General features: G+C 34.8%; 1 protein-coding gene across 3 annotated transcripts in view; it reads right to left on the bottom strand.

Annotated features, from left to right (window-relative positions):
- The window catches only part of LOC142348574 (chaperone protein DnaJ 1-like), a 40,312-nt gene extending 13,850 nt beyond the window's left edge, over positions 1-26,462 (bottom strand). Inside the window, exons 1-4 of one of the 3 annotated variants that reach the window (XM_075399962.1) lie at positions 26,226-26,462; positions 17,778-17,938; positions 14,260-14,427; positions 11,855-12,007 (exon numbers count right to left, since the gene is read on the bottom strand). In XM_075399962.1, coding sequence (XP_075256077.1) covers positions 11,953-12,007; positions 14,260-14,427; positions 17,778-17,938; positions 26,226-26,414 — 573 coding nt within the window. In that variant the 5' untranslated portion in view covers positions 26,415-26,462 and the 3' untranslated portion in view covers positions 11,855-11,952. Of the gene's footprint in view, positions 1-11,854; positions 12,008-14,259; positions 14,428-17,777; positions 17,975-26,225 lie in introns of those variants that run through there. The other 2 variants (XM_075399961.1, XM_075399963.1) reach the window with 2 other exon arrangements.
- Between the last annotated feature and the right edge of the window lie 1,484 nt (positions 26,463-27,946).

Raw genomic sequence — 27,946 nt, forward strand, 5'->3', positions numbered from 1 at the left:
AAAAATATACTAAGTTTCTAAACAAAGTTTATAATCTGAATTTCAAAATTTTTATGGTATCGTGAGATTTTGGTAGTAGTTACAACACACGATGAAAAAAGACGAAGAAACAGAAAACAAATCTGGACAAAGAAGCACTCCATTTCTTCGCAATATTGAAATGTTAAAACTCATCCGATCACAGCACATTGCTCTTTATTTTACAAACTAAATTGCAAAATTTTACTCTAAATATAACTAAATATCTTTTGGAAAACCAGCTACAAAAATAACAGAAAACACAAACAACGGATATTTAGCTAAACTCAAAAAACACTATGGTAATTTGTGGTGTCAAAGTAAGAAAAACACGTACTCGCATTTTAAAAGACGCAACCACATTTTAGAGCGATTAACAAACTCGAAACATTAATTAACTCAAATTTGAAAAAAAAATATCTTTTGTTAATTGCATTTAGAGACAATGTGTCAAAAATAGGCACAAAGAACTTAAAAACAAAGGAAGTAGAGATTTCGAAAATCAGTTTAAAAATTTTCAAAACCTGGTTGTAAAAATCAGCTATGTGAATTTCAAAGCAAAACCACTAAGCCACTAAGTTGACATTAAACGGCAAGTGAGACAAGTTGTTTCAGAGAAAAAAAAGACAAAAAAGGAAGAAATACGGACAATAGACTGGACACAACTTCAGCATACAACTCGAGAAAAATTCGACGGAATCTAAAACAACCCTACCGATTCACTTGGTTTCACTAACGGGCAAATGAAAACTGTCAATCATGAGACTGATACACATCAGTTTCATTGATTGCCCCTTAGGGAGCCGAGTGGTCTTTTCATTGATGAGATTAAGTTAAAATGCCAGAAAAATGACAACTAAATCAGGCAAAAATCAAAACAGAAAAACCCAAAATACATGGTGACGAAACCAGAACTTTCAAATGAAAAACCAACACAATTTATACGAAATGTCAGAATCACTTAAAAAATTTGACATTCTTTGATAAGACTAAGTGTCAAGACAACAAACACCTAATTTTGTGGATCAACAAACATGAGCAATAAGAATCCGAATTCAAATTCCATATAATTTTCAAAAGAAACTACATACATCAAGGTCATTCATGAAACAGCTTTACGATTATTTAGTCCCCCAGTTCAATTGATTATGTATTTCCAAATAAAACTTTATTAAGTGGGCCGCAAAAGCATCAACCAATATGCCAATGCCGCATTCCGCAACAAGACACCAACAGCAAATAATCAGCTGCAGGTTGTTAGAATCTAGCAAAAAAGGTTCAAATCTAACTCTCTGTCTTCTTCAGGCGGGATCCAATGGTAAAGTGACATTCGAGGAGGACAAATGATCAGAAAAATATACTAAGTTTCTAAAACAAAGTGCAAAGAAAACAGTAGTTTATAATCTGAATTTCAAAATTTTTACGGTATAGTGAGCTTTTGGTAGTAGTTACAACACACGATAAAAAAGCGGAGAAACTGAAAACAAATCTCGACAAAGAAACACTCCATTTTCTTGGAAATGTTGAAATTTTAAAACTCATCCGGGCACAGCATATTGCTCTAAATTTTACAATCAAAATTGCAAAATTTGACACTAAATATTACGAAAATATCTTTTGAAAAACCCGCAACAAAAAATAAGAAAACAAACAACGGATATTTAGCAAAACTCAATAACCGCTTGATGGTAATATTTGGCGTCAAAGTAAGAAAAAACACGAACTCGCAAACTGAAAGACGTAACCAGATTTCAGATTGATTAACAAACTCCACGAGTTCATCAACCAAAAATTGTGAAAAAAAGCTTTTGTTAATTGCATTTAGAGACAATGTGCCGAAAATAAGCACAAGGAACTGAAAAACAAAGGAAGGGGTGATTTTGAAAATTAGTTTAAAAATTTTCAAAACATGGTTGTAAAAATCAGCTATAACAATTTCAAAATAAAACCACTAAGCCACTATCTTCAGCATAAAACTCAAGAAAAATTTGACGGAATCTAAAACAACCCCATCGATTCACCTGGTTTCACTAACGGGCAACTGAAAACTGTCAATAATGAGACTGATACACATCAGTTTCATTAATTGCCCCTTAGGGAGCCGAGTGGTCTTTTCATTGATATGATGTAGTGAAAATACCAGAAAGATGACAACAAAATCAGGCAAAAATCGAAACAGAAAAACCCAAAAAACATGGTGACGAAGCCAGAAATTTCAACTCAAAAACCTACACAAAAATATACGATATGTCATAATCATATAAAAAAGTTGACGTTCTTTAATAAGACTAAGCGGCAAGACAAAAAAAATTATAGCAGATACGACTAAAACTAGAAACCACAAAAATTTAACAAAACAAAGAGAAACAAAGCAAAAAAATTTGTTCCCTTTCCATTAATCCATTTTAAAAGGCAACAACTGAGCGAAAAAACGTATCAGATTAGCAAGCAGCTGCAGAAAATCGAGAGAAACAACAAAAACAGCAGTCAGATTGCCGCACGTGGAAAAAAATCTCTAAAACTGAAACATTTGTCAAAGTTTTGTAAAAAAAGAGAAAACATTCTCTCCATTTTAAGAGCAGATTGAAAAATTTTTACGCCTCAAAACTATGCATTATTTTGCTTACTTTACTATTCTAGTGTTGGAAAAAAAAAGAAGATAAAAAAGATGACAACAAAAAAACTAAATTCATCCGAATGTGAAAAAAAAATGAGACTAATAACAATCTCGCTAATGAGTCGTACGCTTTTTAGCAACAACGTGTCTATTCACTAACATTATTATAATTGAGCAAAGAAATCCAAAATTGGTCAGAACTACAATAAAAGTTAACAAAATTATAATAAAAAGGCGAATATTCAAAAACGTTCAGCCTATATAGCTCCTCGAAAAACGAATTTTGTAAATCCACGTTCAATAGGCTTTTAGATTATACCATTCATGCCTTTCTACGTCAAATATGTCAATCGACGAAACAGTAATGCTTTATGAAAGCATTCTTCAAAACGTTTATTACGGCATATGATTATCTCTGAACATTAAAAAATATATTGGGTAAGCCGGCAAATTTGCAAAAACATATTTCATACAGTCGTCTTGCATTCTTAAACTCAATGTAGCTAAAATTGTTATGAATGGAAAACAACGATAATAACACAACAGACTAACCTCCAAGGAATTGGTCTTGATGGATTGGTAGATGCTCAATTCTACTATATCCTGCTTCAATCGGGGGGTTTCGAGACTATAATAGCCTACTATGTCGTAAATTCATAAATCATAAAAATTCTTAGCCACAAAGACAAAAAATTACAGGCAAAACCAGAAAAATAAAAGAGTGGAAGAGGGAAGGGTCGAAGTTATTTTTTAAAAAATTTAATAAGTAAAAGTTTTTGGATACGTTAAATCGATTTACTTTTCAACAAATATTGGATCCCTCAGTTTTGTGATAATAAATTTTGAAAGAGCAAAAACAATAACTAACACCAATCACTGAAATTTAAAGACAACTCATAGTCACAGAGCAATTAAAACCAATAGCTTTCAACTTAACGCTATGAATACGTTACCTTTTACTTCAATTGCAAGCCAACGAGATCATTGATTAATTAGAATACGTCTTATGACTACTAAAATAACAACAAACACAGGAAAAAATCGGGAATTCAAAAGGAAAGTGCAAGAAGGAATTATCGAAGCAAAAAGCTATAAACTATTCGCTGATAACCTTCTTTGTGTTCAGCGCAGACTATCACCGAGATCTCTCTAACGTCATTGGCATCTTTCAAAATCAAGACAGCGTGACAAGACTTCAGAAAACAACAAATATTTTGAACAAATAACAAAAAAATATAAAACTGGTAGCAACTAAGTCATACTCCCAATTTTGGAGAATAAAGTTAATTTTTTATTCGATATTAATCATGAGAACCTGCCATTAGTTGGACCGAAATACAATTTCATAAATGACTTCATTCAAAGGTTTAGATAGGTCCACTTATTCCTCTTTTGGAAGCCAATTGCACTTTTTAATAACCAAACAATGCCATAGGATTACCACAAATGCAACAAACGTAGGCGAAACACAAAAATTCATTTAAAAAATAATAGAAACAGGGTGGAAGCCATAAACCCATGAGCGATGATTCTCCGAAGACAGGATAAATATTCACTGGGTCTCATTTGATCATGATTGCAGTTTGCCATTAATGGAAGCTTGATAGGATTAGTGACTTATCTCTGAATGACATGAGAAAAAAACCAACAAAAATGTTAAGAAATGAAAAGCAGTTCTCCGATAGAATTCGAACTCTTTACATTGTCAACTTCCCAATGAGACCAAAATTAGCCACTTTATCTTTTAGTAACACCAAATTGTTACAGTTTTTTGTAAGAAAAATAATTTTAAGGAAAAATTTGACAACGGTTCTAAAATTCAGCAGAAATGACGTAAAAATGAGAAAAATCAAACCCAATTATGTAATGTTCAGAAAAACTTCAAACCTCAATAACTCTTCGAGTAAAAGGAAATTGAAAAATCTCTTTAATTCCAAATTCAACGCTCTAAGAGCTTTTCAACAATACCACCCACGGTTCTCCACAATGAATATATAGAATAAATCTCTATGCGTGAGCTGGCGAGACTGATGTCCGGGGAGCTTTTACAAGAATCAGTTACTCTTGTACTGGCCTTTCGCAGAGTACTACACGATTCAAGAGGTATTTCACTTGCAATATTGCTTCCTCTTGTGTCTTCCAGTAGTTTCAAGTGCCATAGAGAGCTATGGGCATTGAAATCACCGAAAATAATGCAATAATCTAACTCAAGTAATTTACTGATTCTAGACAAATGTGGTATGTAGGTGTTCATTAGTCTGATGTAATTAATACCTGTGGTGCGCTCTAAGACTTGGACTTCTAGTCTGAAGTTTTAGGTTTAATTTCCCAGGGAGAGAATAGTATCCTTAATGATAAAAGCTACCCCCACCATTGCCTCTTTCGTCAATCCTTTTCTCTTGGATTTTTCAGTAGCCAGGAGGGCGTTGGGGGCTGATATTTAAATCAGGTTGGTCTCCTGGATGGCACCTATTTGGATGCTATACTTCATCAAGTCTATGATGTCTAGTTTTTGTTTGAGACCATTACAATTCAGTTGAAGATTGTTGAGCTGTGTTGTCGTGAGTGGGGAACTTTGCCTTACAGGATTCGCTGCTCTTATCTTGCACCAGGAGCAGCGCTTACAGTTGAGCTTGTTGTTCAATCGCTCTATGGAATCTAGGCTGGTGCAATCCATGTGTACACATCCTCAGCGACCGCACCAGACGCCATATTGATTCCATTTGTTACGAAAACAAAGAACATTGAGGAGAAGCAGGTCAAATATATGTTCCTCAGTCAAATGCATACTAGGGATTAGAGAGATTGGGCTTGCCCTATCCCGCCGCAAAAAATCACTTCTCGCAGTCTTTGTGCAGAGTGCATCGATCCTGGGAGCGGTTGTCCGCTCGTAGTTCTGCCGGGTAGAGGCGTCTATAGTTTGACGTAAACCACAATGTCAACTGCAGTAAGAACACAACGGACCTGAAGGTGATTGACCCGTGGGAATGACCAGTAGAGGTAGCTAACTGACTGGAGTTAATACCATCAGTCCAACAGGACCACACTGCACAGAGCAATCTGCCTTCCTTGCACCCTTTCCGCCGCTGTTGGCGATGCCCCTCCTGATCCACTAGCCCGGGGAGCGCATGCTATTCACCAAGGCGTAGATGCAGAAAGTTATGGATAGGTAGTCACTCTACTAGTAATATATCTCTTTTTATTATGGAAATGCCACCTAAATTACCTGCGATTTACAGGTCTGTGCGACAGGTGCAACAACAATAACCTCCATCAAAACTGAACAAAGAACCCGTTTAAGTATACAGTTCCTCCCCCACTAAGTGGGCTGGAACAATCAGAAAAACATCCAAATTAATTAGCCTTTGGTTTATAGGCTTTTTAAGCATACAACCCTTATCCTGCGCAAAATTAATCGATCAGTTAAAACCGGCTGAGAGGAATTCCCCACATGTTTAAACGTCAAATTAAACGTCTACACTGAAGGTTGGCACCTTTTTTAGTTTGACTCAATTCCATATTGAGTGTGAAAAAAGATAAACTCCTTATGTTTGAGTTTCAGGTGCGACTTCTATTCTTGGGCATACTACTTAATTCCACAGTGAATGAATAAATCGTGCAATGCATTTAGCAATTATGCTTTCTTTTGAGCTGATTCTATTTATACATAGGAAATATGTTACAAGTTATGTTTGACTCTGAGTCGTAATGCTCAATAATACCGCTCACTAATGGCACGGCTAATTATCTTATTTAATGTGGGTTCATATCATAGTGGCTAGGGGTATTAGCCGACATACCAATTAGCCGACAGGCCAATTTGGCAGACAGAATAGTAAATTTCATTGTATTTTACGATTATTCCGCAGACAAGTTTACAATTTTCGGCAACAATTTGATACGTTATCTATAGTTTCGTAAAGCAATATGACCGCTCAGTTTGACCACTAAGTTTTTCATTTAAGTATTTGTATCTCGTTCTTTGAGGCAATGGAGGTTCACCACGCGAATACCTTCGAATTTCGATCTTCGATTTTTGCTCCCGATCGCTCAATTTTTGCACAATAATCCAAAAACATAGTTTTTGATGTCCCAGCGTCTTGGTTCCACAATATGTTCCAATATTCATATTTTTTGTTGTCCGTAAAATTTTTGGCCTATTGAAGACATTCCACATTCTCATATGATAGGGACCAAAGATCCAAAATTTTTGACATAATCAAAATTTTCCAATAGAGGATATGGTTCCAGATGCAAATGTCGTTCTTCTTGTTCATATTTAGCAAAAGCTTCCTTTATTTCTTGTTCGGACAGAAACGCAAGTGCGAACATTCTTGAAAGTTTTTGTATAATTTCATTTTCTTGATATTGTCGAAACGAGCCAAATTCTTGTATGTTTTCGCACTGCTGCTGCGACACCGGTTTTTAGTCAGTAATGATTGCCTCTGGCATTAATCGCTTTTGAAATATTTCCTGGCATTTTTTACTGAATGCATTAAAAAATTTGTCCTAAATTTCTTCACTTTTTCCGCCCAGCAGCACCCACACAACTGGTATTTTCCAATCTCCAGTTACACCAAAAAGCGTAAAAAAGTGTACGATGGGTTTTGGTGTTGGTTTGAATGTTCCATCTCAGAGCATATAATCTGATCGAACCAAATGTTCAAATAATCGTCGTCCACCAATTTTTAGTGTTCGTTGAAGGCAAATTGTAATTTTTCAGTAGGATTTTCCCTTACTCTTTCAATAATTCCTCTACAAAAAATTTCTTCCTTGATTTTATCCGCTGGTGGATGGTGATTATGCTCTGATGGCTTTAAAAATATTCTCGATAGCGAGTTATTCATCCAACAATGCTAGGGGTAATCAGTTTGAGTGCACTTAAAGTATACGGTAGTTGCCCTAGTTTTATTCTTTTTGAAGGAAAAATTTTCGATTATAAGGTTTTGTCCTCCTCTTCTTTTGGAAGTTACAAACTTACAATCTATCGTAGTTTAAGTTTATTTTTTAGGCAAACTTATCCAATCGCCTTTTGTTTGCTGAAATTTGATGCACAAGAAAGTTTATTGTACATAAAAATTCTAGTTCATTTTATCGTGACACAATTTTCGACCAATCAGATTCAAGCAGCTCAATTTGTCGGCTTAATTGTATGTCGGCTAAGTTCTATGTCGGCAAATTGACTGGCCACGTGTTTGCTCGTGCTGTGATATGCGTGGCCGGTCAATTGACCGACATAAAATTTAACCAACAAACACTTTAGCCGACAAAGTGAGCTGCTTGAATCTCATTGGTCAAAAATTGCGTCACTATAAAATGAACTAGAATTAATTTGTTCGTGAGAAGACTTTCTTGTGCATCAAATTTAAGCAATCAAAAGTCGGTTCAATTAAAGTTGCCTCGAAATAGACTTCAACTAAGATGAATTTTAAGTTTGTAACTTCCAAAAAAAGAGGAGACCAAAACCTAATAATCGACAATTTTCCTTCAAAAAGAATAAAACTAGGGCAGCTACGGTATACTCAAACTGATTGCCTCTCGCGTTGTTCGATGAATAATTCTCCATCGAATAATTTTATAGCTCTCCAAGCATAATCACGGACCACCAGCGGATGAAATCAAGGACGAAAACTTTCGTACGTGAGTTATAGAAAGATTACAAGAAAATTCTACCAAAAAACTACAAGCTGCCTACACCGAAATAAAGGAAGCTTTTACTGTAAAAATGAACAAGAGAACAACATTTACATCTGAAACCATATCCTCAATTGGAAAAATTTTTTGATTATGACAAAAATTTTTGGATTTTTGGTCCCTATCCTATGAAAATGTGGAATGTCTTCAATAGGCCAAAAAAAAAATTACGGACAACAAAAAAAAGTGAAAATTGGAAAAGATTGTGGAACCAAGACGCTGGGACGCCAAAAACAATGTTTTTGGAATATTGTGCAAAAAATGAGCGATCGGGAGCAAAAATTGAAATTCGAAATATTTCGCGTGGTGAACCTTCATTGCCTCAAAAAAGAGATACAAAGACTAAAATGAAAAACGTATGCGTCTGAAAAATTCTTATTTGAGTGGTCATATTTCTTGACGAAACTATTGTGATAACGTATCAAAATATAGCCAAAAATTGTAAATTTGGTTGCGGATTAATTGTAAAATACAAATAATGGAATTTGTTATTCTGTCGGCTAACTAGCGTGTCGGCTAATTGGTATGTCGGCTAATACCACTAGCCCCGAGCAACCACAGCAGCATGGTCAAATCTGGTGTAATCATATTTCACGCTATTTCCATGTCACTTTAAATTGATGTTTGAATTAAAGCTTGCTCCAATAGAACTTAACGGTATCAAATTTGAGTCAGCTTCATTGGATATGAATTCCAACGCCTGGTGTAAAAACACCTTATTTAATTATCCTATTTAATTTGGGTTCATATCATAGTGGCTAGGGGTATTAGCCGACATACCAATTAGCCGACAGGCCAATTTGGCAGACAGAATAGTAAATTTCATTGTATTTTACAATTACTCCGCAGACAAGTTTACAATTTTCGGCAACATTTTGATACGTTATCTATAGTTTCGTAAAGAAATATGACCGCTCAAATTGACCAAAAAGTTTTTCAATTAAGTCTTTGTATCTCGTTCTTTGAGGCAATGGAGGTTCACCACGCGAATACCTTCGAATTTCGATCTTCGATTTTTGCTCCCGATCGCTCAATTTTTGCACAATAATCCAAAAACATAGTTTTCGATGTCCCAGCGTCTTGGTTCCACAATATGTTCCAATATTCACATTTTTTTGTTGTCCGTAAAATTTTTGACGTATTGAAGACATTCCACATTCTCATAGGATAGGGACCAAAGATCCAAAATTTTTGACATAATCAAAATTTTTCAATAGAGGATATGGTTCCAGATGCAAATTTCGTTCTTCTTGTTCATATTTAGCAAAAGCTTCATTTATTTCTTGTTCGGACAGAAACGCAAGTGCGAACAACATTCTTGCAAGTTTTTGTATAATTTCATTTTCTTGATATTGTCGAAACGAGCCAAATTCTTGTATGTTTTCGCACTGCCGCTGCGACATCGGTTTTTAGTCAGTAATGATTGCCTCTGGCATTAATCGCTTTTGAAATATTTCCTGGCATTTTTTACTGAATGCATTAAAAAATTTGTCCTAAATTTCTTCACTTTTTCCGCCCAGCAGCACCCACACAACTGGTATTTTCCAATCTCCAGTTACACCAAAAAGCGTAAAAAAGTGTACGATGGGTTTTGGTGTTGGTTTGAATGTTCCATCTCAGAGCATATAATCTGATCGAACCAAATGTTCAAATAATCGTCGTCCACCAATTTTTAGTGTTCGTTGAAGGCAAATTGTAATTTTTCAGTAGGATTTTCCCTTACTCTTTCAATAATTCCTCTACAAAAAATTTCTTCCTTGATTTTATCCGCTGGTGGATGGTGATTATGCTCTGATGGCTTTAAAAATATTCTCGATAGCGAGTTATTCATCCAACAATGCTAGGGGTAATCAGTTTGAGTGCACTTAAAGTATACGGTAGTTGCCCTAGTTTTATTCTTTTTGAAGGAAAAATTTTCGATTATAAGGTTTTGTCCTCCTCTTCTTTTGGAAGTTACAAACTTCCAATCTATCGTAGTTTAAGTTTATTTTTTAGGCAAACTTATCCAATCGCCTTTTGTTTGCTGAAATTTGATGCACAAGAAAGTTTATTGTACATAAAAATTCTAGTTCATTTTATCGTGACACAATTTTCGACCAATCAGATTCAAGCAGCTCAATTTGTCGGCTTAATTGTATGTCGGCTAAGTTCTATGTCGGCAAATTGACTGGCCACGTGTTTGCTCGTGCTGTGATATGCGTGGCCGGTCAATTGACCGACATAAAATTTAACAAACAAACACTTTAGCCGACAAGTTGAGCTGCTTGAATCTCATTGGTCAAAAATTGCGTCACTATAAAATGAACTAGAATTAATTTGTGCGTGAGAAGAATTTCTTGTGCATCAAATTTAAGCAATCAAAAGTCAGTTCAATTAAAGTTTCCTCGAAATAGACTTCAACTAAGATGAATTTTAAGTTTGTAACTTCCAAAAAAGAGGAGACCAAAACCTAATGATCGACAATTTTCCTTCAAAAAGAATAAAACTAGGGCAACTACGTTATATTCAAACTGATTGCCTCTCGCGTTGTTCAATGAATATTTCTCCATCGGGAATAATTTCAAAGCCCTCCGAGCATAATCACGGACCACCAGCGGATGAAATCAAGGACGAAAACTTTTGTATTTGAGATATTGAAAGATTACATGAAAATTCTACCAAAAAACTACAAGCTGCCTACACCGAAATAAAGGAAGCTTTTACTGTAAATATGAACAAGAGAACGACATTACATCTGGAACCATATACTCAATTGGAAAAATTTTTTGATTATGACAAAAATTTTTGGATTTTTGGTCCCTATCCTATGAGAATGTGGAATGTCTTCAATAGGCCAAAAATTTTACGGACAACAAAAAATATGAATATTGGAACATATTGTGGAACCAAGACGCTGGGACATCAAAAACTATGTTTTTGGAATATTGTGCAAAAATTGAGCGATCGGGAGCAAAAATTGATATTCGAAGGATTTCTCGTGGTGAACCTCCATTGCCTCAAAAAAAGAGATACAAAGACTAAAATGAAAAACGTATGCGTCTGAAAAACTCCTATTTGAGTGGTCATATTTCTTTACTAAACTATTGTGATAACGTATCAAAATGTAGCCAAAAATTGTAAATTTGGTTGCGGATTAATTGTAAAATACAAATAATGAAATTTATTATTCTGTCGGCTAATTTGTATGTCGGCTAATACCACTAGCCCCGGGCAACCATAGCAGCATGGTCAAATCTGGTGTAGTCATATTTCACGCTATATCCATGTCACTTTAAATTGGTGTTTGAATTAAAGCTTGCTTCAATAGAACTTAACGGTATCAAACTTGAGTCATCTTCATTGGATATGAATTCCAACGCCTGGTGTAAAAAAAAAACAACCGAAAACACCGCAATAAGAAGGAAAATAGCCCAATTTTGATAGCGGAGAGTACGATCATATCCGAAATCGATTGCTGAGCAGTCTTGGACTATACGAACTATGGTAGCTATACAAATAGCAGCGGTTAACTAGTAAAAATAACTGTCAATTACAGAAACATTAACTGATAACTATTAGTTATAAAATATAAACAATATTGTAATTACAAAACTACCACTTTTCAGTAAACAAATCTCATTACGCTACAGTTTGAGAATTTTCACTTGGTCATCTTTCAGAGTTTCCTCGTCAATTGATCTGAAAAAGAGAGATCCGATTGTCTTCAACCTACAATTGCATTCTGCTAGTTGCTTTAAATCAGTGGTCAATTAATCTGGAGTCAGAGCCTTCGTAGGGTATCACTTCCTTAGGTCTTAGAGAAGAAAATTATTGCTCAAAATATATTATAAATGCCAAGATAATTACAGTCTTGAAACCTGCTAGAGGGATTGGTCGACAATTCAAAATTAAATAAAATATGAATACTTTCAGAAAAATTCGGCATTTTCCCTATGAAACCATGAAAAATAATTTTTGAACAGTGATCACAGTGTCCATAGTTACGTACAGTTACGTTACCAGAATAAGGAAAAATTATTTGGTTTGAGAAAAATCAACGCGCAAAACTGTTACAATCAATTCTTAAACAGTTAGCACAACAGATTACATAGTTCAGCAGAAATAATCAGAAAACTGCTGGCTTATTGTTTATATATCAACAAAAAAAAGATCGCAGATTGCCAGAAAATAGCTGTGATAGCTTTGAAAACTGTAGTCTCAAAATACCAGTGAAATAAATAAGACCTAAGAAACTTCAAAAAGTTTTTCTCTTTGTCTTAACCTGTCTACAATGTCTTACGCTAAATTAAAATAAAGCATCGCTTCTAAATACTGCCTTCAATTAACCCTCAGCTAATGATACCCTAATTTGACCTTAGCTCCTATTTTAAAGCACGCATAATTTTCGAGTGAGAAAGCTCATTTTGAGAGTGAAGTGAGTCATGAGTCACCAAAAACTTTTGCACTGGAATGAACAAAAGGTCAATTCAAAACGAGTGAAAAATGACGTCAGGCACACAAACCAGTCCGAAACCCCATGAAAGAATACACAAAAGCTGACTTGAAGTGAGTGTGACGTCATATGGACGCTACAAAAATCTTGACGAAATAAAAAACACAAGGCCAATAATAGCTCCACTCAGCTGTCGCTAGCACAGCTATTAATGACTGTATTTGTAAAAAAAGTGAAAAATTTCTTTGAAAAAACTAGAACGAAGCTCACAAAGCATTTTGATCGTTTATATGACACCTTTAAAAGGAAACAATTTTGAGTTCCCAGTCAGTTAGCTTTTAAGAGGATCGAAGAAAATTGACCTGTAAAAATTTGTCCAAAAATCCGAAAAGAATTGCAATTATTACTGCACAGATTAACTAGAATCAGCCTGCTGTTGCTCTCCAGCCTCAAAAAACTGATATTAACAAAATATTGAGGCTAAACTTGCCAATGCCAAACTTATCCACTTTTCCCGTTTTCTAAACGAGTATGGTGACTAAAATGTGTGTTCCAAAAAATTTTCCTTACAATATTTTAACCTTGAGAGAAAACGGTTACCTTATTTCTCATGAATTATCATACGGCATTGCCTCGATAAATGGTCCTCCAATTTTATGAATGATGAAAACTGAAAGGAATTCCGATGACGAAAAAACGTTCATCTCGAAAATACGGGCTTCGATCCACTTCATTCCGCGTCCCTTCAAAAAATTAAACTCCGTCTCAAAAAATTAAACTTTTGCTCTCAATACAAGTCATATTTTCATGTGTTTACGATATAGCTAACAGCCCAACTTAATTGATTAACCAGAAAATAATCTATTCTAGTTAAAGAATGATTAAGGGATATGACAGAACTGAAAAAAAGTTTCCGCATACTGAAGGATTGTTTACTTTTTCTTGGGAGAAGTATCTGACAGTTGGAATGCTTTGTTGTCAATTATACTATGGTCAATTTGCACGTTGACCGTGCCAGTTTTGCTGCCCTACATAAAATTGATCGCTTCAATTTTACTCGCATTCAGGTATTGATGTTATAGAGCAATAGCACTCTCCTTCATTTTTAAATAAATCCTCAGTTCTGGATTCCTCTATGAATAAAAAGTATCATCAGCACATTGAAAAAAAATTGGAATTGTCCCGATTTAACGAATTAACATGCCTGTTGTTATTTAAAAAATCAATAAAATGGCCATGTATAGCTGCTTGCGGGTTAACTGGATTTGGGGCAATCCAGAACGCAATATATAGAGAGCAAAAATATTGAAAAGGCAAAATATTGAGAAAAATTTAAGCATCATAAATTTAGAGAAAAAACACTTAAAATTAGTGAAATATCATTTAGGCAAATCAATCTTACTGTACAATATTCGGACAGTATAGTGTTTCTCTCTTTATCAAGACGCTAATTTAAAGGCGAAGTTAAATTGAATACTACGTTAATTTAACTGCTTACGTGTTGGAACTTTTTCGAGTGGCAATATATGCCATGTTTGAGAATGCGTACACAAATGCGAAAATCACCAGACCAGTCAGGAATTTGACATGTTTCTTCCGGGCTTCTTTCGGATCAAGCTTATGCATAGGTGCTCTTCCTTGTGTGTATTTCTGACTACCATCATCCCTAAAAAAATTTACCATTGATCCATTTCGTATACGTTTTTGTCCCGACTCCATTTAGTGGGGGGGGGGGGAGAAGGAGCTATGCACTCAAATGGTTTTTTTGATCAGTCCAATTTCGCCGATCGATATATTCATCGTACAGGATTGTGAGTGGTAGCATTAGAAAGGCTGTCAAGCGTAGAAAGTTTTGAATTTTGCTTCAAGATTGCTTTGAATTTCGCTTTTTCCGAGGAGTTACGGAGGTTTACAGAAATGTGAAAATTAGCCTGACTTCCGTTGTTTTGTTCACACATTTCGTAATTTTTGCTTAAGTTTTGATCAATTTTTGCTAAAATATGATAACATTGTTTACAACAGTCTCATTGGTTTTCCGTTTAAAGATAGAACAGGGTTGATGAATAGTCTGAACCAGCTTTTTTGGTTTTTCAGCTAAATTTTTGATTTTTCCTTTTTTTATATAAAAAATGGCATCAAATATGCTTATTTGTTCAACTTCGTCCAGTTTCAGCAGTAGTGCAGACATCCTTCCTCTATAGGGAGACAAGCTCATTTTATCTCCGCCTCCAGAAAAAGTTCTCTAGAAATAAGACTTTTGCGGTCTTTCGCTAAATTAATCCGATATTATAAAAAAATGTGTATTTTTTTAAAATGTGTATAAAATGTGTATAAAAAAATGTTTATTTTAAATATAAAATTGTCGTTTGCCAAAAAAGCTATAAAGCAACTTTTCAGAACAACTGAGTTTTTAAACAGCCGCGCAGCTATAGCGAGTCCAGTTTCGGTCTCATTGTTTTTTTGCAATAGAAAAGGACTCTGATTGTATTTTGGATCTGTCAATTTTGAAAAATTTTTTGCATTTTTGATTTCAATTAAAAGAAAAAATTTTTTACTTCAAAAATTCAATTACTAAGAGGTCCATTTATGTTCCAATAGGGTCCAATGAAATAATATTTTGTTTAATGAGCAAATTGTTTTCACAAGTTTTTACTTAGTTCCTGATTTTTGCCAGCATTTGATGTTCTTTGTGTAGCCTTATGACTGAGGCTGATTAGACAAATGACCAATTTAGTATTGAAAGAGCAACTTAAAAAATATTTGATGCTTTCAGTTGACACAAAGGATTTTTGGTAATATAACACAATAAGAGACCAAAATTAATCATCCAATTTTGATAAAATGATTTTCTGTCCAACTAAGCTATTTCGGTTATATTTGGGTAAAAGAGAAACTGCAAGAGGCGGACCATTTCTCGTCCAGTAATGGAATATTATAGTTCAAAAATTAATCGAATTGTAATGGGCCATGTATATATTTTTTAAAACTCTTTCGCCTTTTTGTTTTTATGGTATTTACAAAGCAAAAGGATTTCAAATCAAACCTCAATTAAAGTCAATTCACATCTACGTAAAAATGGAGGCCAATGAACAAACAAAAAACTTTTAGAGCACAGCATATGGTTTTTGGCTCTACAACTATTTGCACAAAACTAATCCTGAAATTTTCAGTTCAGACTGTATTCAGTGTGATTGTGTAGTCTTTTGACTAGTATCAGAAATAACATGCACAATTGGTTTCCTAAACAGTGAAAACTTAAGCTGTTTACCTAAATCAGGTTGAAAGCTTACGGCTGTTATGGCTTGCGTTTTTTAAAAAAAAATTGTTCCAAAAAACGGTAATTTGAGATTTGCGAATTTCAATAATATTTCTCCAACTTATCAGCGAAATCCCAATAGACAGAGAAATTGCATTCCTTTTCAAATAACTCATTACGTAGTTTTCATTGCTAATTAAATAGTGGTTTCTTATTGTTGATGCTACGAGTTGCTAATTTTTTAATAGTCATTTTCAATTTTCGAGGTTCCCTATTGCTGTCTTGTCCGATCATCACATTAATGGCACATTAAGGAAAAATTTCATATCACATTAAGGGTGCTGGAATAAGGCGCAATAGATTATATTCAATATTTTTAGTGAATCGATTTTGATCTTTTAGGCTAGGAAACAGTTTCCTGGCAAAATTGAGTTGACTTTGATTTTTGTCCGTAATTTCTCTTTTGTAGTAGTATGACATTCTGAATAAAGAAAGCTTTCAATGGTTTTGTATGAAGTTATAAACGAAGCAGAAGAATGATTTCATTTAACAACTGATTAATTTCATGACTTTGAACTTAATTGCTTTTAAAAAGTGTAAACGTATTTTCTAATTTTTCTAATTTATATTTTCTAACTTTTCATTAGTTTAGTTAAACGTAATTTCTAAAGTAACATCCTTAATGCCAGGTATCATGGGCCATCTAATGAGTTAGTATGTTGTCTGTATAGTTGTTAGAGCTTAAACCGATTTTTTAAATGGGTACCAATTATTTTCGAACAACAAGTGATTTTTTGAAAGTTTTCTATTTCTTCCTCAGTTGGTGGACAGCTAAGTCAAAAACTTGGTTGAGCGGGTTCAGAACATTAAGTGCAAACGCACATTACCGATCTTCCTTGGTTTAAATTAATTTTTCATTTAATTAATATTCGATCTCTCCATCTTTGCCTTTTTGAAAACAAATTCAGTCTTAAAGAGTGAAAATATTAAAACATAACAGACTAACTTTAGGCGAGTTGTTCTCAAACGACCGGCGACTGGTTGGCTTTGCCAGTAGCTGGCTGCCATTTAGGGAGGCTAGTTTTAGCTTAATTGAGGGGGAGGGGTGAATACGGAGGGGTAGGGATGAGGTGGCTGGCTAGCACGGGTGCCAGTGAGCGTGTGGGGTTACGGGCGGATTGCGTTGGAGGGGGTGGAGTGGGGGTAGTTGGAGGGGGGTCAAACTCTAGGAACACGATGGCCGCCCTTCACACCCATAACTTACGTCTCTTGAATGATTTCGCATACTTAGAGACTAGTCAGCCGTAAGGCTCTAAGTGAACTACTTGCCTTTAGATTTTAGCTGTTTCATCCGTTTTTGAGAACAAAAAATCAAATGTTCATACAAAAAAGATCAGACGAAAAGTCGTTAGTGCGAAAATTCGCATTGAAAAACAAGCAGGACTAATGTAAGTGTTACGAACTTCGTTTGAGAGCAATTAGGCACAGTATAGCTTCTTCATGACATTCAAATTGGTTTTTGCCCTACTTCAATTACCCATATATGGAAACCTTCGATAGTTATTCGCTTAGCAGTAAAATCCTATTTGGTCAGACAATTAACGCAACCTGATCTTTTATTGAGATTATATCGGGCATTCATATAGAAGGTAAGTGAAAGTTCCAAGAGCGGGAATTACCTGTTTCAAAAGATTTTATCTCCTTAAAATTAGTAAAAGATCAAAATCACTCGGAAAAATTAACAGACTTTTCCAACCTACCTCTTAACAATACCTGACACTCTGTCATAGATGAGATCTCCGTCTTTGAAGTACCTGTTTTTGATCACCTCTTGTTCGTCTTGCAAATTGGCATCGTACTCTCTCCTAAGTGAGGGAGTCTTCAAAGTGGTGTAGGCCTCATTGAGGCGTTTGAACTGCTCCTGTGCATCAGTACTTTGATTATGATCAGGGTGCACCTGCAAACGCTATGCATTGCAATAGTACAGTAAATCTGCTTGTCGTTGCAAAATCAGAGCAAGTTGAGCAAAAGCTGGGATGAAGCATCGTTCGAGAGGATCTCTATTGGGGCGGGGGTATCCATCATCGTTCAACGAAAGATATAACTACCATCCAACAAATCTCTACAAATCTGATTTAAAGATAGCATAAGAAAAACTCACTAAAGCTCTTGAAATGCCACTATAAAATACCAAATTGGTGAAACCTAGTACGATCGGTCTAAGCAACACCAAAAATGAACAGGATAGTTTTATCCGCTATCCAAAAATTATAGTCAAGTTGAAAATCTTAAACTTGAACGCAAGAAACAAGAACGACTAGTTATCTTCTCTAACCTGAATTAATTGGTTTTTGATTTTTAATCTATAAAAAGAAACGAATGATATCATAGTAATTCTAGAGCTCAAGTACTCGAGAATTTTCGACCACCAAACTCACGAAATAAAAAAAAATGAACAAACATTACTACACTGAAAACCGCTCGCCTCAAAATTACCGAGAAAACAAAAGAATATAAAAGATGAAAAGATGGCTGAAAGAACATCGCAAACAAAATTTCGTGCAAAAAAAAACATTCTTGACCGTGCAAGAAGTTGTATATGCTATAACAAAATTATAAACCAAACCTATGCAAAGAAAGTTAACAAATTCATACTTGACAAAATAGTAAGAGTGCTATTTGTTTCAGAAGTCAAACGTTTGTGTAATAACTTCTACGCACGATTGTAAAACATAATGAAGATATTCATAAACGAATTTCAAACAAAGAGCATATGTTAATGTCAATCAGAATAAACAGCAAGCTGATTTCTTTTGAAACAGATAAGACACTTAAAACCTTGCTGAGCGTTTAATTTCATTTCCGAAAATGTCACAGCAAAATATTGAGACAAAGAGAATGTTGTCTTCAGAAATAAAAAAAACAATGTCTGATTGTCAAGCAAGAGATCTCGCAACTCAGATCGATAGCTCTGATACCGTGTTCCTTTTTGATAGCGAGAGACAAAACTAGATGAACCTTAAAGGAAGTTAAAAAACTACGGCCCAGAAAAAGGTAGATTTGTAAAAAAAAGTACCATGAAACAAAAATTGCAGAACAGAAGAACATTCAGAGAACCAAATCTTAAGGAATGACCTCAATTTGCCTGAGATAAATGCATTAAACTATAGGGTGAAATGGTTGGGATGATAAAATAAATACAAAAACGCTCAAACCAACATTAGTTGTTTGACTCAAAGCGAATTCTTCTGCTCTAAGGGGGGTCGTGGCCAATGCTTACGAATTTCTGAAAACTGCTTACTAAATTTCGTAATTATAATGTACGTGAAATCTACTTACATGTTAGCTGGACAATTCAAAACTTAGCGTTGTAAGTACTTTTAATAATTTATTGTAATTAAAATTCAAGGTAGGCGTAGTTCATGCGCTAGAGAATTGTATTAGATTACATTATTAGGACTGCAAAAAAGCATCTGAACACGTTTTTCTCTTTGTACAAACAAGTTCATTAACTAGAAGTTTTGCCTCTGACCACTCCAACTCTACTTCTTGATCAAACAAGCAAAAAATTTAAGCTTAGCATGATCAAATTGTTTTCAATTGCTCCCAAACAAACGAACTTCAAACAGAGCATATGCTCTGTTAATGTCAATCAGAATAAACAGTAAGCTGATTTCTTTTGAACAGATCAGACACTTAAAATCTTGCTGAGCGTTTAATTTCATTTTCAAAAATGTCACAGCAAAATATTGAGACAAAGAGAATGTTGTCTTTAGAAATTAAAAAACAATGTCTGGTTGTCCAGCAAGAGATCTCACAACTAAGATCGATAGCTCCGATACCGTGTTCCTTTTTGATAGCGAGAGACAAAACTAGATGATTCTTAAAGGAAGTTAAGAAACTACGGCCCAAAGAAAAGTAGATTTGTAAAACAGTACCATGAAACGAAAATTACAGAACAGAAGAACATTCAGAGAACCAAATCTTAAGGAATGACCTCTATTTGCCTGAGATGAATGCATTAAACTATAGGGTTAAATGGTTGGGATGATAAAATAAATAACAAAAACGCTCAAACCAACATTAGTCGTTTGACCCTAAGCGAATTCTTCTGCCCTAAGGGGGGTTGTGGCCAATGCTTACGAATTTCTGAAAACTGCTTACTAAATTTCGTAACTATAATGTACGTGAAATCTACTTACATGTTAGCTGGACAATTCAAAACTTAGCGTTGTAAGTACTTTTAATAATTTGGTGTAATTAAAATTCAAGGTAGGCGTAGTTCACGCGCTAGAGAATTGTATTAGATTACATTATTAGGACTGCAAAAAGTATCTGAACACCTTATTATCTTTGTATTAACAAGTTCATCAACTAGAAGTTTTGCCTCGGACCACTCCAACTCTACTTCTTGATCAAACAAACAAAAAAGTTAGGCTTAGCATGATCAAATTGCTTTCAATTGCTCCCAAACAAAGTTTGCAATAAATTTTAGTCTCGCTGGTCTGGTAAAGGATTTTTTATTCTTAGTAAAAGATTTTTAGCCAAATTGTTGTGATAAACTCATTAAATAGTTTCATATTGGCAATGATGTTAACAAATGGACACCAAAACACCCACAGCCAAGCGTATCAAACCATCCCTCCACCATTGAGCTATCTTGGAAGAACTCCGGTTGCAAGCGAGGCTGTACGGATTTGAGTCCTGTAACTGAAAACTCCGACGACAACCTAAAAGCTAACATCTAAAATGCCATTAGAAATTCCATTCCCGACATCATGGCCCAAATGCAACAACTTGAAGCATCAATTGCACGTGCTGTCCAAGATTCCCTGGCGACCTTTAAACAGCAAGTCAAAACAGATATGGTCGACCTGGAAAATAGATGCTTATTAAAAACCCTGTCGGAAAGTGATGTGCAAGAGTCGTACGACAGGCGGGATAATGTAAAAACTTTCAGCCTCAAAATGGACGAGGGCAAACACGCGAAGAGTAGAATGAGACTATTGACACAGTACTGAAAGTCATTGATCGAGTCGAAGCAGTTGTTGAGGCCTCGGACATTTCAGTTGCTCACCGCTTGGCTGGAGAACTCAATCCTATCATTGTCAAGTTTAATAGAAGGATGGCAAAACTGGACCCTCTTAAGAAGAAAAAAAAGCTGGCAGAGGTGGACGACATCAAGTATATAAGTTTCGTGGAGGACATCACCAGACCCAGATTGAACTTCTTGAACATTATGAAAACTGACAACGGCATCAAAAGTGCCAGGGTGCGTGAAGGCGTACTGCACTACATGTGGAACAACGACACGAGTTCACAAAATTTTCGGGATGTATGAAGGTGGCTGTGATTAACTACCCCCTCTTTGACGTTCTTGCCTGTTTCAATGGCATTTTCCGCCAAAAAATTCCTCGCAAGTCTCTTGAACCCCTCCATAAACCCCTACCGTCCCGTGTTAAACCCTCTACATCTCAACCCACCCAGATATCTGTTTTGCACTTAAACATCCGCTCAATTAGGAACAAACTGCTAGAATTGGAATCTTTTATATATGGACTTGAATCACTTTCCAAAGTCATATGCCTTACGGAGACACACTTATGATGATGATACTTCTAGTTTTCGTTTGACTGGATACTCCAACATTGAGGCGAAAAATCGCAACGAGCATAGCGGAGGGGTGATGACTCAAGTCCACGAGCGTGCGACGATAAAACCTTGCAAACTCAATTCGAGGTGGCAATATAAGTTGAAATTACCAGCCAATCATGCAAATAAAAAACCTTGGTGATTTACAGTAAACCTAGAACTAACAAAAACCAGTTCATTCAGTTAATTGATGAATATCTGCAAAGTAATACTTCTGCCAGAATGCCTTTTATAATATGCGGGAATTTTAACATCGATACAAAATTTGGTTAGCAGTAACTACGTCGATATTATAAATGCAAACGGCTTCAATCTGTTCGATAGTTCGGATCGTCCAATTAGAGAGACTGCTCATTCAACAACCTGCTTAGATCATTTCATCTACCAAAATATCCTTTCATTTACACCAAATATCCTGTTCCAACAAAACATCGCAGATCATTATCCTATTCTAGCTAGATGGTAGGTCAACGACCCCGATCAGACTGGAGCTCAGCCTAAAATTCGAAATACAAATTTTTTTTATGATGAAACTCAGAGACAGCTTCCCACATGAACTCCAAGAACACCTGATTCTCAGAGAAGTTGAAATATTAAGTAGTCGTGATCCAAGCATTGCCTTTGAAATCTTTAACTCGATTTTTATTAAGGTCTCTGTTAAGTTTGCCCCAATGCAAAATGAAAGTGAAATCAAATCAAATAACAATCAAAAATGGTTGACAAACTCCTTGAAAAATTTTAAAAATAAGGGTAAGAAAACTCATAGAAAATGAAAAAGTAACCCTAATAATCCAGATTATCTGGCGAATTTCAAAATTCAGCGTAAAAATTTTGAAAATGCATACAAAATTCAAAAAATCGGACTATGCAGATAAGTTTATTTCTTGCATTGTGATTCAAGGTAGACTTATCATTTACTGAATGAAATTGAAATCAGTGGCAGAAATTCGCACTCAAAAAAGATTCCTATTCTATCCTCTTGTTATGAAGCGAACCAGTCACCCTCTCGGTGACGTGGCAGAAAAGTTCAATCAATATTTAGTCAGTGTACCTAATAATATTCGTCAGTCGATCAATACATGCCTCCTATTCCCATTCCAGACAATGGCAAGTCTTTATAGGTGTACCCGGTCTCAAAGTTGAGAAGCTCATCGATAGCCTGGCTCAAAGCATCATCTTGTGATGATATGGCTTAAGAATTAAAATAATTAAATTATCAGCCCCTGCTACGGTTCGCTTCATGACAAACATTATTAATTGTTCCTTCACTCATGGCTTCTTCCCCGAATCCCTCAAGAATGCAAAGATGATTCCTCTGCAGACTGAAGGCAGTAAGTTAGAAAATAACTACCGCCCTATTTCACTTTAATATGTATAGAGTAAAATTTTTGAACGTGCTATGGATACAAGGTTGTACAACTTTTTTGAGCGACTCAGGCTCCTCTCGCCCTGTCAATTCAGCTTCCCATAACAAGGAGTACCATCGATGCTTTAGTTGAGTTAACAGAGAAAATAAGGGAAAACTGGAATGTTAAGAACATAAACTGCCTTTTTTGGATTTACGGAAGGCATTTAATACAACTAATGTATACAAGGTTTTACAAAGTTTTTGAGCGATTCAGGCTCCTCTCGCCCTGTCAATTCAGCTTCCCATAACAAGGAGTACCATTGATGCTTTAGTTGAGTTAACGGAGAAAATAAGGGAAAACTGGAAAGTTAAGAACATAAACTGCCTTTTTTGGATTTACGGAAGGCATTTAATACAACTGATCACACAATTTTACTTTATAAATTAGAAAGATACGGAAAAAGAGGTAATGTTTTGTGTTGGTTGAAATCTTATCTCGGAAGCCAAATGCAAAGAGTAGAAGTCAACTAAATTTCCTCGCAATGGTTTTTAGAAAACAACATACTTTTAGAGTACCACAAGAGTCTATAATAGGCCCCCTGCATTTTGTTATCTACATAAATGAGCTACCAATTCATTGTAAACATGCCCAAGTCCTGCTGTTTGCAGATGATACAAATCTTACGTTTCTTAGTAAACCCCGCGAGGAAGTGCAAAGAAATTGATAATGTTAAACACTGGCTAGATGCTAAGAAATTTTGTTTGAATGTTAAAAAGACCAATCAAATGAATTTGAAGTCAAGCAAAAATAGGTCTAATAACGATAACAAGTACACTTCATTGAGCCCGTATGTAAATATCTCAAAATTTCAATTGACTTCAAAGAAGAAATACTTTGTCTCTCATTTATCGGTGCTGAAATCGAGACTCCCTAAACAATGTGGTACTATTTCAAAACTTAAGCATTATGCCCTGCGTAACAAACATTGGTTATTATAAAACGAACGCAAGTTCTATTATCCAATACGGCATACTAGTCTATGGGCGCAGCAGCTATATCCAACTATTGCCCATTTACAATTTACAAAAGAAAATACTTAAACTCAATTATTTCAAAAAAGTCCTTTGATGCATTAAGTAAAGCCGATGTTCTTCCCCACAATATTATTGGATCAAATGAAAAAGTTTAAAAAAAGTTTTTATCATAAATTTAGGGATACATTTTTGGTTAATAAAGATGATATAGTGAAAAACATATTTGATTAATTTTTCTAGGAAATCCTAAAAAAACGACCCCTTGGATAAATGCTATCAGACATCTACTTTGAGAATGAGATTTTCGTGGAAAAAAAGAGCTCTCAATTTCTTCTAGTTTCCGAGTTATCGCAATTTTTCAAAATTTTTCAATTTTTCCCGCTAAAATTGCTTCTGAAAAACTTAAAATTTTTAAACCAAAAATTTAAGAGCCCTTTTTTTGCCTCCAGTAGGTTTAACGAAGTGTAATTAGGCTGTTGTTAAATTTTGACGACTACAGTAAAAAAAAAGTTAAAAGTTTTGTTTTAAGTCCATTTCGTTAATAACGATGATATAGTGAAAAACATCTTTCAATAAGTTTTCTAGGAACTATTAAAAAACAACCCCTTAAATAAATGCTGTCAGACATCTAATTTGGGAAAGGGATTTTTGTGAAAAAAATATGAGCTCTCAACTCCTAGTTTCCGAGTTATCGCAATTTTTCATAATTTTTGATGTTTTCCCGCAAAAAATGCTTCTGAAAAACTTAAAATTTTTAAGCCGAAAAAAATAAGAGGCAGGCCTATTTTATGCCCCCAGTAGGTTTAACGAAGTTTAATTAGGCTGTTGTTAAATTTTGACGACTACCGTAAAAATATGTGAAAAGTTTTGTTTTAAGTCCATTTCGTTAATAACGATGATATAGTGAAAAACATCTTTGAATAAGTTTTCTAGGAAATATTAAAAAACGACCCCTTAAATAAATGCTGTCAGACATCTACTTTGCGAAAGGGATTTTTGTGAAAAAAATATGATTTCTCAGTTCCTTCTAGTTTCCGAGTTACCACAATTTTTCAAAATTTTTGAACTTTTGCCCCTATAATTGCTTCCGAAAAACTCGAAAATTTTTCAAACCGAAAAATTTTGGAGGCCTATTTTATGCCTCCAGTAGATTTAACGAGCTTTAATTAGGCTGCTGTTAATTTCTGACGAATGTAGCAAACATATTTTTTAAGTACATTTCTTCATTTTTCTATGTTTTTGTTATCAAAGGAATTTCTTTGTTGAAAGAGTCCTACTGCCTAGTTTACAGTCCCTCAGGGCAGGGCGTTTGGGTTTAAATACCCCGCTGCCAGTTCATTTTGATCATGTTTGTACGAATCAATATTTACGTTTATTTTTTGTACTTGCTGTTACTTATTTGGTACTTGATCAAAGAAATAAATTTTTTCTTTATTAGACAAAATTGAATATTTGTCTTCAGCGACAGGGGAAACTCGTGCAGACCGAAGACAATTTTCATGACGTCACTTTTCAATGATTGTAGAGCTTTACTAACTGGTCTCTAAATCTACGTTCAACTAAAATTGCAGCGTTGGAATGCTTTCCGAGTGTTAAATAATTTTGGTAGGTTTGCACCACTCCACATATGAAAACACAAATACTTCTCACGTCTTTGTTTTCGCTTGTTTAAGTGGTGAAAACATCATTTACGACCAACAGGACTCAAAAATTTCTATGAACTTTGTCTGTTGGCACTTGGCAATTTAATCAAGCCAAGCTTTAAAAACTGTTCTTTGATTGATCAGAAAACAGCATTGAAGCGGTGTTGGAACAACGCGGTACACTTTGTGTACATTATTATTAAAAAAAACGCACCCAATGAATTTGTATTTTCGAGCACACGCCAAAGCTGGATAAAATCTTCAACTCAAAACTATATAGTGTAAAGGAAGACGTGTTTCTTGCTCGATAATTACCCTCAAAGAAATCAATGATTTCAATATTATTGAAACAAAACATTTTAACGCTATCGCACTAAACAATACCACATTTTCTCGAACTTAAGAGCATACGATTTGTTTTCTTACCCCGGAAATGCAGAGTACAGTGAAATTAAGAGGAGAGAAAGGAGGTTGAGCTGACTTTTGCGTCTTCAACTGAAACATGCAGCCTAGCTGCTCTTAAAACTTACCATTTTGCTTTTGTTGAGAAATGCATCTCTGATTTCATCACTGGTTGCTCTTCTACTTACACCCAATAGTTGATAATAATTCAAGCTGTCTTTAAACGCACTGGACCAGGACAAAAGATTCTGGGATGTTGTGAATGTAACAGGCAAAGACTTCAGTTGAGAGCGAAATCCAATTGCGCGCCTTATCATTTTTGTCTATTCACAAATTATTAATTTAAGTATTACATATTCTTATCTAAAACTTCAACTATGTTAATTTTGAAAACTATTTAACGAGGGTTGATTAACTTATGATCACTTATGAACAACAGATGTTCCCAGATTAAATATCTAGTGGTTCAAAATTTTCGGGTGCAAAATCAACAGTCTCGCCAAGTTTGAGCAGTCTTGAAAATCCAACCTACAAAATTTCATACATTTAAAACATCATATGTTAAATCCTTTTATTAACTCGATGTATCCGTAGTTGTCCATTTAAAATTTAATAGAAAAATAAGAAACCAGTCATTCGGGGAAATTAACAAGCAACGTTTATGGAACAATCAAGTTCCCAACAATAAAGGAAGTAAAAATTTCAAAAAGAAAAATTAAAGTATGCTTATATCTAAGTCATATTCGAAACCAAGTTAAGAAATTTAATCAATGCCTTCGCTTTGCAATATAGCTCCAAAAATTATTTGACCTTCGAAGATTGAAAATTTAACTCGAAAAAAAAAATCGTTTTTCAAAAACTCAAGTATCACGCTCATTTATCAAAAATGTTTTAACAGTTCCGCAATTTACCTCGAGTGAGACTAATTAGGTGACAATCTGCCAACATATGGACAGTAATGGTGTCTTAGCAATGGTGTCTAATGCCATCTTTGTTATTTACTTTTGTTCGAATACGATAAAACTCTGAAAAGAAGTTAGAGATTTCTCCTCGTTCAGATGTTTAACTTCACCCCACAATTGTTAGCACGCGCATTAGCTAACTAATTAATTCCCAAAAAAAGCTTTAAAAATAATGCAAATTAGAGAAAGTTGAAAAAAATAAGCTACAAAGTTAAAATTTAACTCCCAAGTTTTTCTATTCAACCAAACTATAAAGACAAGGTACTCACTTAAGTCTTTTTAAGTGAAACTAATTAATTTGATCTTTTTTCTGAGTTACAATTCAGAGATGAAATTTCTAAAGAAAATGATTGAAACAACTTAATCGGCTTTATATTGAATTAGTGGTCATAATATTGGAGCTACTGAAATGCAACACCGCAAATGACAAAAACTATCAAAGACACAGCATAAGTGAACAAACTTAATTAAAAGAAATTGAGAACACTATTTTGCAAAACGGTTCAGACTACGCGCGACTACTGATTAAAAAGACATCGGAAAGTCAGTGAGCGCAACTCACTTCAAAAAATAAAGTAAACAGGAATTGATGAGACGAAAAGAAACTCTGCACAACTGTGAGAATGGTAAGAAAAAGTAAAAAGTATGCGCCCTCAGAAAGCCTTGGATGACAACGCAAAAAACTTAGAGGATCCTGAATTAGCTGAAAAAGTTACTTTTGAAAAAGCCGAAAAACCAGGACATGAACTTCCGGGGAAAAGACGCTGAAAACAATAAGAAAAAAACCAATAAACAATAAAAACAGAATTAAAATTAAAAAAAACTTCACGTGAACCGTAACCCTCTCAAAACAAAAAAATTTCCAACAACTTTATTTTACTCTGAAA

The sequence above is a fragment of the Convolutriloba macropyga genome, chromosome 10 (genome assembly GCF_964194025.1).
Source record: "Convolutriloba macropyga chromosome 10, txConMacr16.3, whole genome shotgun sequence".
In the NCBI taxonomy this organism is placed as follows: Eukaryota; Metazoa; Xenacoelomorpha; order Acoela; family Convolutidae; genus Convolutriloba; species Convolutriloba macropyga.